The 20,424-nt window shown below is 48.8% G+C and overlaps 1 protein-coding gene across 5 annotated transcripts; it reads left to right on the plus strand.

Annotated features, from left to right (window-relative positions):
• The first annotated feature begins 4,063 nt into the window (after nt 1-4,063).
• Nucleotides 4,064-17,580, plus strand: LOC119103776 (hepatic lectin). 5 transcript variants are annotated; one of them, XM_037227425.1, is made up of 3 exons: nt 4,064-4,193; nt 15,779-15,915; nt 16,646-17,580. In XM_037227425.1, exons 1-3 carry the CDS (start codon nt 4,079-4,081, stop codon nt 17,102-17,104), a joined length of 711 nt encoding a protein of 236 aa, XP_037083320.1. In that variant the 5' UTR covers nt 4,064-4,078; the 3' UTR covers nt 17,105-17,580. The 5 variants fall into 5 exon arrangements, with proteins under 5 accessions (XP_037083320.1, XP_037083319.1, XP_037083322.1 ...); XM_037227427.1 differs by having other exon boundaries at nt 4,143-4,330; XM_037227429.1 differs by lacking the exon at nt 4,064-4,193 and adding an exon at nt 13,392-15,203.
• Nucleotides 17,581-20,424: the final 2,844 nt, after the last annotated feature.

The raw sequence follows: 20,424 nt of genomic DNA on the forward strand, positions 1-20,424 counted from the left end.
ACTTTTTAAACAGACCGGTATGGTAGCGTGGGCCGAGGGGGAGGGGGGTACCGGGGTTCGTGCCTAACCTCAGCCCAATCTCCCCCGCCCCCCACAGGTTCCGAGGGCCCTTGGGTCCTACGATTAAGGGTCGGATTTCAGGGACCGGAAAGCCGGCCAGATGTCGTACCCGCAGGGCCCGGCACTCTTGCCAGCTAGAGGGCCCTGTGCGCTGGTCAGGGCCCCGTGAGTTGATAAGGGCTACATGTCGGCCAGGCACCACCAGTACCGTAGAATCGTGTCCGTGTCGGCATGGGCCTGGGGACCCATTTCCCAAGCAGGGACAAAGCCGGGGCCAGTGATTTGCATGGATTGGGACCCCAGTGTCTGTCAGGGCCCCACAGCGACCAACAGAGTGTCCTGTGCTCGCAAAGAGTTCCGAGCTAACCAATGGCAGAGCTCGATGAAGCCCGAAGAGAGGCCCGGGCGGCTCAACTGAACCGACTATCAAACGCCCGGTAAGAGGGCACAAGGTTCCGGAACTAGCTTTAGGTCACGTAAAGAATCGCTGTCCGTGGGGCCGTGATCTGAAATATCAGTCAATGGCCCTCTTGCACTGTTTGAGGACTCCCTGAGAGAGTGTGTCTAGGTCTGCCAGAGACCACGAACACTGAACAGTTGGCTCCCTGTCAGTCGCGTGCCCGCAATCTCGGGAGCAAGGACAGCGATGGCCTGGGTTACAATTTCCGCACAACTGAACGGCGTTGGCCGCTGCAAGTAACACCAGGCGGCGGACGCCGCGCGCGCGAGAACGACCGTCCTGAGGTAGCGGCTCCGAAGGTCATTTAAAACCACTTTGTACCGTTCACAGGTGCAGCTGGGCGCACTTTTTTAACTTTGATATCGTCCCCTGAACAAATTAACCGTGTAAGCAGCGTTAGAAATTAACCGTTACAGCAACGTTAGAAATAGAGCTTCTACATTTACTCCTCCAGTTCCACCACCATATTCCAGCGCTACTTAGCAGCGCTGTGAAGACTAATCCGTTCTTTTCATCAATCTAAAAATCGCACAGGTGAAGCGTACGCCCAGACTATTTTTTAACGCATGAATTGATGCTTTGAAGCGTTCAACAGCACCTCTTTAATGCATCATTTTCGCCCACCTTCGTGCCACAGCTTAGTGTTAGCCGCGAGGCCAACGCAGCGTGCCCTACGGAGACTGCAGCGCTTGGCATAGGGGTTTTTGTTGCTTAGATTTGCGAGCGCGCATGCTGAAGACTACATGACATAACTTGTATCACTAATCAATTCTGACCGAGTGATGAACATTTCCAGATAAACGCGGCTCGGCTTTCTTGCTGTAAATTGTTGACCCATTTCGAGCTACATTTACGGGGTCATTAATATCCCTGTAGAGCCTAGATAAAGATTCTGGCCAAGCATTTGAGTTCTACCAGTTTAGAAAAAGTCCACTGGACCATCGTAAAATGAAGAGTGCCGGTGATTTATTTTATGGAGTCGTTCAACGTATGACTTCTTCAGTTTATCAACGATAACACTCAGGCAGAATGCATCTAGCGGGGGCTTCTGCATTCTATTCCAGATACAGCAGGTAAAAATACAAATATATCTAACAAGAGCATGCCCTTATAAACAAATGGGGCATTCTAGTGATTGATTTTTTTGAGGAGTGTCTTCAAACCTGTGCCCTTTCTCCCCACCTCCTCGACAAGGTTCCAGCCGGTCACCTGGACCATTGTGGCTATCTTGAACTTCAAAAACCTACCCTTAGAGGACAATCAACGGACAGAACGGAGCTTTTGAGTACTACATCGCGCTAGAAAATGTTTCAATGCCCCAAAGTACTTCTGCCCACCTGCTTTATGTGATTTGAAGCTGCAATAACTTTGCTCGCAAGCAATTAAGTATTCCTTTAGAAAACGAACCAGCACGCGCTCAGACAGATGACTTCCAGTTCTGATCACCTTGTAGCGAACAGTAAATTACATTTAGAGACCGACAGAGGCCTTCGGGGACAGGATGTCCTGTGCCCAATCCACCTGCTCTCCATTGGGGAAGCCGGTGGATTAGGTCAGTTATTTTAAGGCATTAGTTTTGGGTCCATACTCACCCGCCACCAATGTGTTATGAGCTGTACCCACCCTTTAACAACATTTTTGTATTTGCCAAGATTAGTACTTGAATTATTACTTGTATTACTTGTATCAACCAGAATTTGCCAGAATTTGCATTTACCTTTAGTTGTAAATTATTAACAATTTTCAGGAAAGCTTGTGCACAAACTTGCTCTTTGGCTTGAAAACTGCAAAGATGGTGTGAATTGAGCTAATGATTATCAGAAAAGCGAAAGCAGCAGCATCGTGCAACATTCCTCGAATCACGTACCCGAAGTCTCGTAAACGTCTTACCCATACCCGAACTCACGCCCGTAATTCTCCTCAAATCTGTTCCTACCCGAACCCACTACCCATTCCACCTGAATACCCATGGGTTTCCCCAGCCCATGAAGTCCTCTAATCAAAGCTGTCTTGCAGCGCGACACGTGCATAGTGTTATGCGTAGGACATGGCGGCCGATCAAATAGTTGTGCAGCTTCGTGGCTTAGGTTGAGTTTTCCGGTAAAGGTTCTCACCCGTGTCATTTAAAGTTCCATTTAAAGGGAATGTCCCACGTTTGAAAATATCAAAGCAAGGACCAAACATGATAAAATAAGCTCACTTACAACTATCGGTATACTTCCAAGTGGACAAGACCGCTTTAGACAACACAGGTTTCTCTGTTTAAGTAGAATGTTTCCCAAACGTCATTGTATGAATACGTCATCGTACCTTTCAGAACATTGATCGAGAGCCGATTGGGGACTTTATATCTGGAAATCGCGCTCACGAACTCCAGATATGAAAGACTTCACAGTTATACTTGACCATTGGCCACGCGGCCTTGATCACCTCATGGACAATGGTATGACTACTCAAATGACGTCATTATGACGCCACTGATGCCTGGGTGACGTTAAATGTCTTCCCGAAAAGTCTGGACATCTCCGCGAGCTACAGACTACAAAGGCTTAGGTCTAGAGACGAGCAACGCTGTGAACTGCGTCGAATGATTTTCAAAATGCCTATTTCATTTTTTAAAACCCGTACAAATGTGAAACACTCCATTCAACCGTCCTCAAGTTGTCTCGCTCGCGTCTATTCAATTGTCTTGTACCTCGATAGACATTGCCGAGTGGCGTAGCTGTTCTAGACTTTTCGGAATAATGTTTGCAATCACTTGGTTCTCATGTGTGCAACATGAACTTGGTAAGGTACATTTCGATACTGTAGCCAATTCTGAGCAGACGGTATGTCTAAACAAAGTTGTATCATGCTTTATTTTGCTTGATGGCACTACGCATGACCAGTTTTTCACTTAAATGAAATATATATTTTGGTATAAAACAAAAATAAATTTGATCTAAGCAATAAAGCAGTAACGAATGACCAATTGCACACGGTGAAGCTGAGTGGTGCCACAAGCACCGTACAACGACATACAGGAGCGAACTGAGGACATCACGAGTCCTCCTATCACTTGCAGTAGGATGCAGCACTGAACGGATGTGAGGTGGCTGGCGTGGGTGAGGGCAATGAGCGTTCCCAGGCACTTTGCAACCATATGTCAAATGTCGATGTTGCAGTTTGAAGCGCAGTCTTGGAGACATCACGAAACATGCCTTGTGTTCCAACAACTGGCGGTTGAGTTTAAGGCCTATTCATTTTCTTTGTACCCCGATTCAACCCAGTTCGTATTTGCTCGTAAAAACCTTCTAGAACTTATCCGAAAACCATTGAAGCCAGTTCTGTAGGTGTGGTTTCCACGCTAATAGTGACATTTCCACCAAGCTCTGAAAGGCCCCGGCTCTGCATTCTCACACCAGCCAAACGATTAAAACCAGCTCTGTAGACAAGGTTTCCAAGCCAATAGTGACATCTGCAACATGCCCTCCACGGTCCCGGCTCTGCATCCCCTCGCCAGCCGTACGCCCAGGCAGTCATCTGGCAGCGGCATGCGAAACGACGCCGCTACCCGGGATGTTGACAGAGGGGCGCAGCCCATTTTATAAGCCGCGTCGGACTTTGCCGGCGCAGTCGCTGGCCGGTCTCACTGGTCTACACAGCGGTCGCCGCTCCCTCGACTCCGCCATAGGAGACAGCATGCTGCCCGGCCGAGAATGGTGCGTCCTGCTGGCGATGGTGCTCTGTCTGCCCGGGAGCAGGGCATCCTGCAACGCATTGTTCGACAGAAAAATACTCAAGCAAGTTGTCAAGGAGGCCATCGCTGAGGTAAGTGGGGCAGCGGCGTCGCCGACACTTTTGAAACTCAGTTTGCGCTGTGTGGAGACACGTGAGCATCGTTTGGGTTAGGGCAGCACTTGGACCACGCGCTGGGTGCCCGAGAACCCAGTTCGCCAGTGACAAGGTGGTGCCAACAACCTGGATTAAAGCAATTGCGGGTCAGCTGGCGCTTAGTCCTCCACCTCGGAGATCCCCGAAAGCAGCTGTGACCAAGATGTAAAGATATGCCCAGCTGGCAAGCTCAACAGACATTGAAATGGACTGCTATTACACCTTCGATCTCGCTATTTTATACGGCTAATGTAATGCGTCATACTGAGCTTGCAAATTGTGATAACCTACACTCTCATCTAAATACTTAATATAATCATATAATTATAATTTTATAAGTCATTACATATTTTTACAATATTTGTTATTACTTAATAATATAATATGATTATCTTTGGCTATTTGTTTTTCAATTCGTCGTCCGCAAAACGCCAGCTGGGCGAAGGCGAATGAAATTCAGCGCCATCTTACAAGGTCAAGTGACAAATGTACCACAATTTCAAAATTATGGTATGATGCAAATCATCATACTTCATACATCACACTTCTGTGTGCATAGAATTTGTCAGTTATAACTTTTTTGAATTAATCTAGCTTCTTGCTATAGCCTACTTTATCCTAAAATGATCATTTTAAAAGACCGACGGCTGGCTAAGGTCACCCCTCGGGGTATGTGTTGTAGCTTGAGCTGTATATACACAGTTTGTTTACGATCTTGGTCTGACCGGGACTCTGCACTCTCTCTCTCTCTCTCTCTCTCTCTCTCTCTCTCTCAGGCTGGCCTGACCGCAGGGGACGGCTGCCCGGACGGCTTCGTGCCGTGCGCCGGCCGCTGCTACACTCGCCTGAACACGGCAGTAAGCTACGACCGCGCCGAGCAGGAGTGCGCCGAGCTTGACGCCCACCTGGCCGTGCCGCGCACCCGCAACCAGAACCTGTGCGTGGCGGGGCTGGCAGGCTACGAGCGCGTCTGGCTGGGCATCACGGACCGCGAGGAGGAGGGGGTGTTCAAAGCTGCCGACGGGGGCGTGGTGACGGCCAGCGAAGCGCACTGGTCCAAAGGACAGCCGGACAACACAGTGAACCTCGAGCATTGTGTGGAGTTGTGGAACCCCACCACTTGGCCAGGCGTCAAGTTTGGAGAGTGGAATGACTGGGTGTGTACGGGTCCCGCCTTCCCGATGTGTCAGCTAGACTCTTTCAAGGATTTCATAATCCCACGAAATGAGGCGTTGGTTTAAAGACTGCTAAAAAAAATAGCATAAGGACCGAGTCGACTTTGCCAATTTGCCAGACACACTGGTTCGGACGAATTAGAAACCATTAAATCCGGCATGCGTCGTTACTTTTTCCATCATTAGGAAGCAGTGAGATCTCGTTCAATGACGATTCGAATTAACCGTTGACGTCATGTTCGCTTGGAGGAGCCCATTTCACACACACGACGAAGTTTTAGAATATCTCGTCGGTTTTCCGCTGGGAGCGCAACTTCACGTTCGGCCAACGGAGAGCACTCCAGTGCACAGAAACAGTGCATCGTGCCGATCCAGTACACTGTCGGTCATCTGTCGCCTTTATCACTGAATTCATGTTGTTGAATGCGACATGTTAACGTCCATTGTGCTCAATGAGACGCATGCTCTAAAATAATTGTCTTGACCATCGGATTATCGAACTGTAATAAATGGCGTCGACCTGAAAAACTGCTCTCGATGCTGACGGTGGACACCCAGGTCAGGAATACCTTCAACGCGTTCCATCTCGGCACCACTGCCGAAATACTGCAATGCGATTTTGTTGCCTGAACGAATGGGCCTGAAGGCCATCATGAGGGATTTGCATTTGATGCGATTTAGTGGCCATCCCCATCTGACGGACTACGCCGTTATACGATCGGGGTCGAGTTGCAGCATTTTTCAATCAGATTGTGACACAATTCAACAAACAGTTTGAAAATTATAGGCATGCAGGATGCGACCAGGCCAAACAACATGCGGAGAACCGCTTATAAGCATTGACAAGAGGGGTGGAGCTGGAAGGTTACGTTCTGGAACAACAAAGGTTACTGGTTTCCAGTTCAAAGCTCTGTCGTTCACCACCACTATCCGGTGCCCATGTGACAGAACGAGTGAAGATCAGGGCCGCAGCCAGAGGAGTCAACCAAGGTTCGGTCACTTGTAAAATCTTCAGCCAGCTAACGCATGCTTTGGAAGATTCGCTCGACTCATCAGCACTGTGTCGGAATCCGTTGCTTTCGTGCAAACTACACCGCAGTGCTTTTATATAGAGTCTAAAAGAACTTCGCCAGGCACTTGAGGTACCGTCTCTTGTTGTCAAAGTCAGCCGTATTCCCAAAAGCACGATTCGTGGCAGAAGCGCAGGCAGGTGGCACAGGGGACACGTGTGCCCCCTCCTTAGGTTCCGGGGGCTCTTCGGGTCTCTCAGGACCTACGATTATGGGCCCGAAAACCTACGATTACTCGGGACCTCGGCACCTACGATTTGAGCGCCTGAAAGTTTCGAAATGTTGGCCAGAGGTCGCATTGAGCGGCTCGGCTCGCGTGGCCGGGTACTCCAATGCCATCCAGGAGGCCCCGCGCCGAGTCCACAAGAGCCTATACGTCTTTTAAACACCACCAACAGCGCGCAGTCGGCTCCGTGTCGGCATGGGCCTGAAGGTCCATGCCCCAAGCAGGGACGAGGCAGAAGCCAGCTATTTACATTGATCGGAGCCCCAGCGTCTGTCAGGGGCCCCACAGCGCCTAATAGGGAGGCCTGTGTTGGCTAGTGGCCCGAGTCGGCCAGAGGCAGTGTTCAAAGATGTCCAAATAGTCTGGAGGGCCCACCGAGACCGACGATCAGGGGCCTGATTGGAGGACCCAAGGACACGAAGAGCTGGTCGTGTCTTATCCAGGGACTCCAGCCTACCAGAACGGACGCTTAGATAACAGTCAGATGGTCCTTTGCACAGATCGGGGACTCATGAGTTGATTTGGGCCCATATGTCGGTCAGGCGCAACCGGTCCTGCACAGCCAGCTCCATGTCGGTATAGCGTGAAGGACCCACTGCCCTATCAGCTACAAAGCCGTCACCAGAGATTTATACTGGTCGTGGGCCCTGTATCTGCCAGGGGTCCGCAGCGCATAACAGAGGGTCCTGTGTTCGCAAGGAGCCCCGAGCCGACCGAGGGTAGTGTTCGATGAGGCCGAAGAGGGGCCCGGGCGGCCCACCGGAGCCGACGATCAAGGGCTTGGTTGGAAGGCGAAAGGGTCTCCGTCATCGGTCAGGGGCCCTAAGTGCCCCTTAGTAATGAACAAGGCATTATGTGCCTAATAGACATTATGTGCCAACAAGTTCCTGGGTCCCGTGCCAGTGAGGGTCCCCAGTTGCGAACGGTTGGTCACCTAACCCTATTCCAGCATGGGGTCGTTCAGCCCGTCATTATTGCATACTTCAACAGTTAAGATTATTAAAACAAACACTTAGGCCTCAAGTATGGCTACGATCGTGACGAGCACGTTGTTCTTGAGCCAGTTTGAACACCCTCTTGTTTTAATCACATTTTACACTTTTTGTTCTGACGTCACCCGCTCTTGACGCGCGTCCGACGCCCATGAAAACGCTGGTTTGAATTGACCATTAGGCACGTCAGTCGACCCCGGCCGTCATACTTCCTGATAGCTGATTTTGATGCCTTCCAGCTTTGCAGAGTCTTGGCAAATTAAAGTGCGTCTTCCCACAAGATGATTTGTATAAACTGTCAGGAATTCGCATGCAGACCTTCCAGGAGGCGCCATTCCCTTGCACACACCCATTCTGTTAAAGGCAATGTTCCACATTTGAAGATGTTGTAGTAAGCTTTGGATATGATCAAATATGCTCACTTTTAACTATTGGCATATCCTTAAGTGGAAAAAGGACTTCTCTAGAAAACATATTATCGCTTTTTAGCACACATGCTGCACAATACGTCATTGTTTGAATGCGTCGTTATACCTTGCACAACATTGATTGACAGGCAGTTAGCGGCCGTCATGTCTCGAAATCGTGTTAGCGAACGTCAGATATGAGCGAGTCAACAATCATGTTTTATTGCCTTTGATCGCTGCATCGCCAACGAAATAGCCCGATTTCAATGGCGCTATTATGGCGTTATGGATGCCTGGGTGATCTTCAAATAGTCTTTAAAAAATTATCCGCACATGTTCGCGGGCATCAGAAACTAGAAGGTTTCAGGTCTTTAGAAAAGCAGGGCTGTGAAATGCACCGAATCTCTTCCAAGATTGCCATTTCAGTTGAATGCCCCATACAAATGTGGGACACCCCCTCCGACATCGCAGAGACGAAATTTCATTCCTTCAAAAAAAAGCTTGACATGCAGGGACCACAGCCGGCATACAGTTCTCCATCACTTGGCGCCGGAAGGGTAAGACGCCAATGCCGTCTGACAGGGAAGAAAGGTGACAAACGTCAAGAAACTGTGACATGATGTCTACAGCTAGTCACAGACGTGCAAGCAAGTGTCATGGATCGGACTGTTCCAGGGTGCATCTCTATAGCTGATTTCCGATGTTGACGGGCGCAACAGGTCAAAAAGTGAAAACTGTTGATCAGTGAGCCGGAATGGTCCGGTTGCTAGTCATATGTTTATATCAAGACCGTCCCAGCCACAAAAGCTGCGCCGGCAAACGACAGCGCCACCATCACCGTTTTCGAAACCGTTCTCGAATGACCCTGTGATTCACGAGCTTGAGTCTGTGCTTCGTACAGACTCACGCTATGTGGCTTACGTCAAGACCGACTGGTTCATATATGTTAACGCTTGCTGCCAAAAATGGTCAACTAAAAACTTTTGTTGTTCCTCGTACAATGGTAAGCCATTGAAAGCGTCAATAAGCCAGACGTCATGCGCAATCACAGGACGAGCGAGGCGGCCAAAGCTGTCGGATCCGGTTCGCCGGGTCCGGTTTTGGCCCGTGCCGTGCATTTCTCGCATTTGGCACGTTTTATGATTCCCACATTGTGATAATGTATTCACGTGTTAAATGTCTGTGCCTGCTGTGTATAGCCGTGTGATATGCCATCATACTTAATTATTCCGTTCAAAGGTACACTTTGATTATAGACTTAATTAAGCATCTACCTACGGTTAAAGCAGCACGCAAAGTCGGATTTTACCTCAATAGTAAATTATTCAGACCCACCGTTAGCCAGATTAGCGACGAACGCTTTTTCACATATCTGTACAGTTAATGAATATATGACAGACATGTTCTGAGCATTTCGCTGTAAAACAGGGTGGAAACATTACTAAAAGTCCTCATGGCCAATGGTGATGTGGATGTGTAATTGCCGCACATTACATAAAAGAGACAGCGACGTTAGAAGGAGTATGCAAGTTTTGTGTTTTCCACTTATCGCTGGATCGGACACGTCCGATTTGATCGGTGGTACCAGTTTTCTCGAAATCCGTCTGAATAACTTAGAATGTCGATTTGACGTACTCGCTCCTGCGGGAGAAGTCGCATGGGGTTTTTTGTTCATAACTTTGAAAGTAATGCATTTAATTTACCTTGCTTTGTCCAACAAGTGTGTTCTGTAATGTTTGCGACACACTTATAAGTCAAGAATCTTGTGTAACAAATGCAACATCAGTAGGAATCACTTTTCAGAGAAAAATATGCCACTATGAGGCTATTACCCCGGGAATCGAACGAAGCGTTATACTTTGGCTTTGATTTCTCCTCTGTGGCGTTTACCGTAGCGCCATTTTTAGGCATTTTTAGGCCTACGCATTTTCATAATGTAGGCATTTTTCGAAGCGCACTTTGGCTTTGGGGAATGGAGTATCACTTTGTCTACAGCGACGCACTGGTACGAACTAGAGTCAACTCACGTCTCGGTAATTGGACCTTGCCGCCCGCCATGACAATTACAAACATTTATTTGAAGTGACGTCATTCATTCCAGTAGGGGTGCCACTTTTAAGCACGCTGGCCCGCAATGCGTGGGTTAGAGCAGCAATGCGTGGGTTAAAGCAGATCAAAAGTTTACCTTTCACCCGTAACATCTGACAACGGTCCTCACCAGATTTTGCTGTTGTCATGACCGCTGCGGTCTAGACAACTGCAGCTGTTGCAAACTTATGATACACACTGGGGCTACTAAAAGAGGAGGAATTGTAGTGTTATTACAACGCGCTGATAACGTAATTTGGAATCGAAGAGGTAATCAAAACCTACACCCTTGTATTATCTTGATGGTGTCGCACTGACACTACCCATTGTTACTGCTCGAAGTAAATCGTTATGAAGTTTCACCATAGCATGTTTTTAAAATATGCCCCATAGGTGGACTCTCCCTTTAAGAGTAAAAATTATCTATCAAGATTTAAGACGCAAGTAGCATTATTCACGTGGGAGTGTCGCTAGCCTCGGTCCCCTTATCCCCATGGCAACGTACCTTGGGGATTGAACTTTGAATAGTTGTTTGAAGTCACTGCACTTGACATGACGCATTGTTTGAAACGGACGGGCCCGTTGTGCCCATCATAACCTCATGGCAAATTAGTCCTCAACAACTGCATACGTACGGCACTGGAGCCTCCTGGTCCGCTACCAGTCTTTATCTATCTATCTATCTATATTAATCCATCAGTCTTAACAAATAGTCAGACCATTCCATTGAAATGTGAAGCCAACATCTCAAACTTTGTTATGAAATATCGATAAACAAGCCTGAATAGATGCCATTGCTGCAGCTGGAAAGGCAAGCAGCAATACTGGTATGGTCATCTAAAAGTTATGTTTCTTTTGGAGAAGGGAAATTGTTTTGTGGAGCATGCTCATTATTGCCCTTGACATAGGTTAACGTGGAAGTCAAAATGAGCTGTTCAAAGTGATTTCAAGTGTTTTTATTTGTGTGTTGTCAACTTTGTCTGATGTCAACAAGCATACACAAATGAACGGAATGAAAATGGAAATTGAAACCAGCCAAAAATTAGCTTTATCATGTTGTTATCACAAGTGCTGCTGTCACCAAAAGGTGAATTGAGATGATGTTTAACATATGGGCTGCTCTAAGTTAGGTTAAGTTGGTTAAGTGCATGGCAAGTGGCAACAGGAATCGTGCAAGAATCAGTAACTCACGACTGCTGCTGTGATACAAACAGGTTAGATAGGATGAGATGGAATAAGGCCTCTTTAGGTTAGGCATGGCTGCTTTCATGGAAATAAGCATTGGTAATTTGTAAGAAACGGTGACAAAATGTTTCTTTTCTCTTAACCCATCTTAACAGAAGGCAGGGGTATGCCTATTGTGTTTGACTTGGTGATGGGCTGATGTGTGGGAGCCCGAGATTGTTTGGAGTGTTTTATGCTTGTTGAATTTTCTGTTGTTATTTTGTTATTGAATTTCTTTGCTTTGTTTTTTGTTGGAAGTGCTGTGTAAAGGAAGTGCAAATTGCAGCATCAAATTACTGGTGTTGTTATTTGTTATGCTCATTACACTGTCATAAAATTACGAAGCATCAATGTATACTGTCTCATTTTAATGGCCTAAGATGTTAAAAAAGAAAACAGTTATGTCAGGTTTCTGATATTACGTCTATGCCGACTTGAATTAGATGTCTTTGTTTGCTGAAGCAAAAGTCACGAGCTCATAAGTTCCATCTTTGTGAATTAAGTTTTTCACTCCTGCACGGTCTTTTTTCGATGAAATTTTGACCTCCAGCCAGCTCTTCGGACCCTTCAGCCATCCCATCGGGGTCTTGATCTTTGGCCTTGAAATACTTCTTGGCCCCTCTTCGCCCCCCCCCCCCCCACCCCCCCCCCCCCACCCCAAACACCGCTTCGACTCCGACCACCTGCTGTCACAGGATCCCTGTTCGGCACTGTGGCTCTTTACTGACACGGGAGCCCGTCCTTGTGTCAGGGGCCCCGAAAATTACAAATGGCGGACACCAGCCTCATTTGTGCTTGGGTAATGGATCTTCAGGGCTCGGACGGGCATGAAGCCGACTGTTCGGTGTTCGTGGTATCTGACCAGCTTAGACACCCGCATTGTCTCAGAGGCTCCTCCAACGGTGCAAAAGGATCTCTGACTGGTATTTTAGGTCACGCCCATGCGGGTCGCGGTTCTTTACTATGATCTACAGCCAGTGTTTCGGGCCCTTATGCCCTCCAACAGTGCTTTTGATCTTTGGTTCCGGTGGGCCGCGTGAGCCCCTCTTCGCGTCTCACTGAACAGTTCGCATTGGTCGGCTCGGGGCTCCTTTAGATCACAGGGCTCTTTGTTAGGGCGCTGTGGGCTCATGACAGATGCAATGCTGCCGACCAGTGTAAATCACTGGCAACGGCTTTATAGCTGATTGGGAAGTGGGTCCTCAGGCCCATACAGGAAGTGGAGGCCATGATCTGATATTTCAGTTAGAGTGTCTCTTGCACCGATTGGTGACCCCTGAGACAGATCATTTCTCTGTTTCGGCCAGAGATCACCAACACCGATTAGTCGGCTCCGTGTCAGTCTGAGCCCTGGGGGCCTATTTTCGGAGCAGTGACACGGCCGGGCCCGTGATTGACATCAGTCGGGGCCTCTGCAACAATGCGGGGCCTCCTGTATCATTCAGGGGTCCACACTGCTTAACAGGGTATCCTGTGTCAACAAGGGGCTTGAGTCGGTCGGAGTAAGATTTGCTCAACAGGGCCGGGACGGGACCCCGGGTGACAGAGGGCCTTTTGTGTTGGTCACAGCCCCCTGACAGTGAAAGGAAACATGAATGCCTATGATGATTGTTCACATTGAGGCAATGGAAGGGTTCTGTGTCTGTTAGGGCCCCCAGTAATGAGCAACAGGACCCTCCAAGCCAATTCCAGAGCACGGGCCCGTTCAGCCGAACTGGAGTCAATGTATCAATTATTGGATCACCTGTGGCGATCAGGGATGTTGCTGCGCCAAAGAGGTTTATCGGGCCGATCCAGGGCCAACTGCGGTCTGCTCGGTTCAGAAGTCAAAAGTCCCAGTGAGTGTGACTAATGTGATATGACGCATTCCTCTAAGGACCTCCGGACTGGCCGGGGGACCTCGCCTCGTGTCACCAGGCCGGGCAGCAGGAAGATACCCCACGGTGGGACGCAATGGCCCTACAGCCCTTGACCGCGAACAATAATGCACTCGTAGTGTTCTAATTGAGGAGCTCCTTTCCCGGGAAGAAATCAGGGGTCTGATAAGTGTTGGATAGAGTGGGTCCAAATGAGGTCGAGAAAGAACGAGGCCATCCCATGTTTGCCTTTTAACTTTTTTATATTGCAGAATCGACTGGTGAAACAAATTATCAAAAAAGGTTTGAGCCTGCGCACCAGCAGTCTCGGAAGCAAGGACTGCGATGGTCTGGGTCGCAGTTTCCGTGAGACTGAACCGCATCGGTACTGCATCGAACACCAGGCGGCGCATGCCGTGCGCGAGAGAGCGACCATTGTGCAATAATCCTTCGGAATGTTTAGAACAAATAATTCGTCCCTTTCAAATATCAGGCTGGCCGAATCAGTTTTTTACAGCTTTGATGTTGTCCTTTGGACAGATTAACAGCTACGGAAATACCAAAAACAGAGATTCTGCATTTACTCCTTCAATCATTTCGCCAGATTCCAGTATCAGTTCGCGGTACTGTAAAGGTCATATCCGTTCAATTCATCAATCTAAATATCGCATGGGTGAATATACGTCCGGCTCCCTTTAAATGTGACGTGTGATGCCCAAAAGGGTTCAACTGTACTTCTTTCCAATTCGTCATCATTTTTGACCACCCGCTGGCCACAGCGTAGTGTTAGCCGCGGGGCCGACGCCGTGCGGCCTATGGAGCCTTTAACGCTTAGCATCCAGATCTGTGTTGCTAAGATTGGCGGGCGCGCATGCTCGAACTACGTCACATCACTTGCATCACTAATCAATTCTGACTGAATGTTAAAAATTCTGGGCAAACATGGACTGGCCATGTTTGCCCCATTTCGATCTACATTCGCGGGGTCCTTCATATCTCTACACAGCCCAAATAAAGATTCCGGCGAAGACTCTGAGTTTCGTAAGGTTAGAAAGTGTTCACAGGACCATTGTAAAATGATGAGCGCCGGTGATCTAAGTAAGGGATAAGGTAAGGCTCCATCTCATCCTATAGGCCTGAAATGGTCATTACTGGCCAAAACGGCTGTAAAGAAGCCCAGAACCAGCCTAGTTCCGTGGCCGTATCGGCACATGAAACCACAATGGCTTAGGTCTAGAGACGAGCAAGGCTGTGAACTGCGTCGAATGATTTTCAAGATGGCTATTTCATTTTTTTTAAACCCATACAAATGTGAAACACTCCATTCAACCGTTTTCAAGCTGTCTCACTCACTGTCTCACCGTCTATTCAATTGTCTTTTACATCGATAGACATTGCCTAGTGACGTAGCTGTTCTAGACTTTCCGGAATAATGGTTGCAATCACTTGGTTATCACGTGTGGAACATGAACTTGAAGGTATATTTCGATACTGTGGTATATTCCGAGCAGACGATATGCCTCAACAAAGTTGCATCATGCTTTATTTTGATTGATGGCCCTAGGCATGACCAGTTTTTCATTTAAATCAAAGAAGTATTTTAATTTGAAATAAAGATAAATTTGATCTATGCAATCAAACAGCAACGAATGACCAATTGTACACGGTGAAGCTGAGTGGTGCCACAAGCACCGTACAACGACGTGCAGGAGCGAACAGAGGACATCACGAGTTCTTCCATCACTCGCCGCAAGATGCAGCACTGAACGGATGTGAGGTGGCTGGCGTGGGTGAGGGCAATGAGCGTTCCCAGGCACTTTGCAACCATATGTCAAATGTCGATGTTGCAGTTTGAAGCGCAGTCTTGGAGACATCACGAAACATGCCTTGTGTTCCAACAACTGGCGGTTGAGTTTAAGGCCTATTCATTTTCTTTGTACCCCGATTCAACCCAGTTCGTATTTGCTCGTAAAAACCTTCTAGAACTTATCCGAAAACCATTGAAGCCAGTTCTGTAGGTGTGGTTTCCACGCTAATAGTGACATTTCCACCAAGCTCTGAAAGGCCCCGGCTCTGCATTCTCACACCAGCCAAACGATTAAAACCAGCTCTGTAGACAAGGTTTCCAAGCCAATAGTGACATCTGCACCATGCCCTCCACGGTCCCGGCTCTGCATCCCCTCGCCAGCCGTACGCCCAGGCAGTCATCTGGCAGCGGCATGCGAAACGACGCCGCTACCCGGGATGTTGACAGAGGGGCGCAGCCCATTTGATAAGGCCCGTCGGACTTTGCCGGCGCAGTCGCTGGCCGGTCTCACTGGTCTCCGCTCTCTCGACCCCGCCATAGGAGACAGCATGCTGCCCGGCCGAGAATGGTGCGTCCTGCTGGCGATGGTGCTCTGTCTGCCCGGGAGCAGGGCATCCTGCAACGCATTGTTCGACAGAAAAATACTCAAGCAAGTTGTCCAGGAGGCCATCGCTGAGGTGAGTGGGGCAGCGGCGTCGCCGACATTTTTGAAACTCAGTTTGCGCTGTGTAGAGACACATGAGCATCGTTGGGTTAGGGCAGCACTTGGACCACGTGCTGGGTGAACGAGAACCCAGTTCGCCAGTGACAAGGTGGTACCAACAACCTGGATTAGAGCAATTCCGGGTCAGCTGGTGCTTAATCCTCCACTCCGGAGATCCCCGAAAGCAGCTGTGACCAAGATGTAGGGTCATGAAATACGTCGTACTGAGCTTCCAAATTGTGATAATTCACACTCTCAGCTTAATACTTAATAACATAATTATGCAATTATAATTTTATATTTCATGATATATTTTTAAAATCTTTATTGATACTTAATACTGTAATATAATTATATTTAGGCTATTTATTTTTCAACTGGTTGTCCGCCAAACGCTAGCTGGACGAAGGTGCATGAAATTCAGATGCCATCTTACAAGGCCAAGTGACAAATGTACCCCAATTTCAAAATTATGATGTGATGCAAATCATCATACTTTACACATTATACTTCTGCGTGCATAGAATTTGTCAGTTATAACTTTTCTGAATTAATCTAGCTTCTTGTTGTAGCCTACTTTATCCTAAAATGGTCATTTTTAAAATCGACGGCCGGCTAAGGTCACCCCGTGGGGTATGTGTGGTAGCTTGAGCTGTATAAACACAGTTTTTTTACGATCTTAGTCTGACCGGGACTCTGCACAGTCTCTCTCTCAGGCTGGCCTGACCGCAGGGGGCGGCTGCCCGCACGGCTTCGTGCCGTGCGCCGGCCGCTGCTACACTCGCCTGAATGCGGCCGTAGACAACGACCGCGCCGTGCGACAGTGCGCCACGTTTGGCGCCCACCTGGCCGTGCCGCGCACCCACAACCAGAACCTGTGCGTGGCGGGGCTGGCCGGCCACGAGCGCGTCTGGCTGGGCATCACGGACCGCGAGGAGGAGGGGGTGTTCAAAGCTGCCGACGGGGGCGTGGTGACGGCCAGCGAAGCGCACTGGTCCAAAGGACAGCCGGACAATTATAAGAAATCCGAGGATTGTGTGGAGATGTGGAACACCGCCACTTCGCGAAAAATTAAGTTTGGAGAGTGGAATGACATTCGGTGTAACTTTCACGCCTTCCCGATGTGTCAGCTGGACTCGAGAATTCATACTCCCGCGAAATAACGCTTTCGCTTAAAAAATGCTAAAAAAAAATAGGATTATGACCGCGTCAGCTTTGCCAATCTGCCAGACACACTGGTTCGGACGAATTAGAAACCATTAAATCCGACATGCGTCGCTACTTTTTCCATCATTAAGAAACAGTGAGATCTCGTTCAATGACGGATCGAATTAACCGTTGACGTCATGTTCGCTTGGAGGAGCCCATTTCACACACACGACGAAGTTTTAGAATGTCTCGTCGGTTTTCCGCTGGGAGCGCAACTTCACGTTCGGCTAACGGAGAGCACTCCAGCGCACAGAAGCAGTGCATCGTGCGGATCCAGTACCCTATCGCTCATCTGTCTGCTTTATCACTGAATTCCTGTTGTTGAACGTGACGTGTTACCGTCCATTGTGCTCAATGAGACGCATGCTCTAAAATAATTGTCTTGACCACTGCATTATCGAACTGTAATAAATGGCGTCGAGTTGAAAAACTGCTCTCGATGCTGACGGTGGACACCCAGGTCAGAAATACCTTCAACGCGTTCCATCTCGGCACCACTGCCGAAATACGTTGCCTGAAAGAGTGGGCCTGAAGGCCATCATGAGGGATTTGCATTTGATGCGATTTAGTGGCCCTCGCCATCTGACGGACTACGCCGTTATACGATCGGGGTCGAGTTGCAGCATTTTTCAATCAGATTGAGACGCAATTCAACAAACAGTTTGAAAATTATAGGCATGCAGGATGCGACCAGGCCAAACAACATGCGGAGAACCGCTTATAAGCATTGACAAGAGGGGTGGAGCTGGAAGGTTACGTTCTGGAACAACAAAGGTTACTGGTTTCCAGTTCAAAGCTCTGTCGTTCACCACCACTATCCGGTGCCCATGTGACAGAACGAGTGAAGATCAGGGCCGCAGCCAGAGGAGTCAACCAAGGTTCGGTCACTTGTAAAATCTTCAGCCAGCTAACGCAAGCTTTGGAAGATTCGCTCGACTCATCAGCACTGTGTCGGAATCCGTTGCTTTCGTGCAAACCACACCGCAGTGCTTTTATATAGAGTTTAAAAGAACTTCGCCAGGCACTTGAGGTACCGTCTCTTGCTGTCAAAGTCAGCCGTATTCCCAAAAGCACGATTCGTGGCAGAAGCGCAGGCAGGTGGCACAGGGGACACGTGTGCCCCCTCCTTAGGTTCCGAGGGGCCCTTCGGGTCTCTCAGGACCTACGATTATGGGCCCGAAAACCTACGATTACTCGGGACCTCGGCACCTACGATTTGAGCGCCTGAAAGGTTCGAAATGTCGGCCAGAGGTCGCATTGAGCGGCTTGGCCCGCGTGGCCGGGTACTCCAATGCCATCCGGGAGGCCCCGCGCCGAGTCCACAAGAGCCTATACGTCTTTTAAACACCACCAACAGCGCGCAGTCGGCTCCGTGTCGGCATGGGCCTGAAGGTCCATGCCCCAAGCAGGGACGAGGCAGAAGCCAGCTATTTACATTGGTCGGAGCCCCAGTGTCTGTCAGGGGCCCCACAGCGCCAAATAGGTGACCTGTGTTGGCTAGTGGCCCGAGTCGGCCAGAGGCGGTGTTCAAAGATGTCCAAATAGTCTGGAGGGCCCACCGAGACCGACGATCAGGGGCCTGATTGGGGGGCTTAAGGGCACGTATGGCTGGTCGTGTCTTATCCAGGGGCTCAAGCCTACGGGTACGGACCCTTAGATAACAGTCAGATGGTCCTTTGCACCGATCGGGGACTCATGAGTTGATTTGGGCCCATATGTCGGTCAGGCGCCATCAGTCCCGCGCAGTCAGCGCCATGCCGGTATAGGCCCGAGGACCCACTACCCTATCAGCTGCAAAGCCGTCACCAGAGATTTATACTGGTCGTGGGCGCTGTATCTGCCAGGGGTCCGCAGCGCATAACAGAGGGTCCTGTGTTCGCAAGGAGCCCCGAGCCGACCGAGGGCAGTGTTCGATGAGGCCGAAGAGGGGCCCGGGCGGCCCACCGGAGCCGATGATCAAGGACTTGGTTGGAAGGCGTAAGGGTCTCCTGCATCGGTCAGGGGCTTAAAGTGCCTGTTGGCGATGAACAAGGCATTCTGTGCCTAATAGGACATTATGTGCCAACAAGGTCCTGGGTCCCGTGCCAGTGAGGGTCCCCAGTAACGAACGGTTGGTCACCTAACCCTATTTCAGTATGGGCCTGTTCAGCCCGTCATTCTTGCATACTTGAATAGTTAAGATCATTAAAACAAATATTAAGGCCTCAAGCATGAATATGATAGTCACGAGCACGTTGTTCTTGAGCTATTTTGAGCACCCTCTTGTTTTAATCACACGTCACACTTTTTGTTCTGACGTCACCCGCTTTTGACGCGCGTCCGACGCCCATGAAAACACTGGTTTGAATTGACCATTAGGCACGTCAGTCGACCCCCGCCGTCATACTTCCTGATAGCTGATTTTGATGCCTTCCAGCTTTGCAGAGTCTTGGCAATTTAAAGTGCGTCTTCCCACAAGATGATTTGTATAAACTGTCAGGAATTCGCATGCAGACCTTCCAGGAGGCGCCATTCCCTTGCACACACCCATTCTGTTAAAGGCAATGTTCCACATTTGAAGAGGTTGTAGTAAGCTTTGGATATGATCAAATATGCCCACTTTTAACTATTGGCATATTCTTAAGTGGAAAAAGGACTTCTCTAGAAAACATATTATCGCTTTTTAGCAAACATGCTGCACAATACGTCATTGTTTAAGTGCGTCGTTATACCTTGCACAACATTGATTGACAGCCAATTAGCGGCCGTCATGTCTCGAAATCGTGCTAACGAACGTCAGATATGAGCGAGTCAACAATCATGTTTTATTGCCCTTGATCGCTGCATCGCCAACGAAATAGCACGATTTCAATGGCGCTGTTATGGCGTTATGGATGCCTGGGTGATCTTCAAATAGCCTTTAAAAAATTATCCGCACGTGTTCGCGGGCATCAGAAACTAGAAGGTTTCAGGTCTTTAGAAAAGCAGGACTGTGAAATGCACCGAATCTCCTCCAAGATTGTCATTTCAGTTGAAAGCCCCATACAAATGTGGGACGCTCCCTCCAACATCGCAGAGACGAAAGTTCATTCCTTCAAAAAAAAAGCTTGACATGCAGGGACCACAGCCGGCATACAGTTCTCCATCACTTGGCGCCGGAAGGGTAAGACGCCAATGCCGTCTGACAGGGAAGAAAGGTGACAAACGTCAAGAAACTGTGACATGATGTCTACAACTAGTCACAGATGTTCAAGCAAGTGTCATGGATCGGACTGTTCCAGGGTGCATCTTCATA

This window comes from Pollicipes pollicipes, unplaced genomic scaffold (genome assembly GCF_011947565.3).
Source record: "Pollicipes pollicipes isolate AB1234 unplaced genomic scaffold, Ppol_2.1 Scaffold_5724;HRSCAF=6776_pilon_pilon_pilon, whole genome shotgun sequence".
Classification (NCBI taxonomy): domain Eukaryota; kingdom Metazoa; phylum Arthropoda; class Thecostraca; order Pollicipedomorpha; family Pollicipedidae; genus Pollicipes; species Pollicipes pollicipes.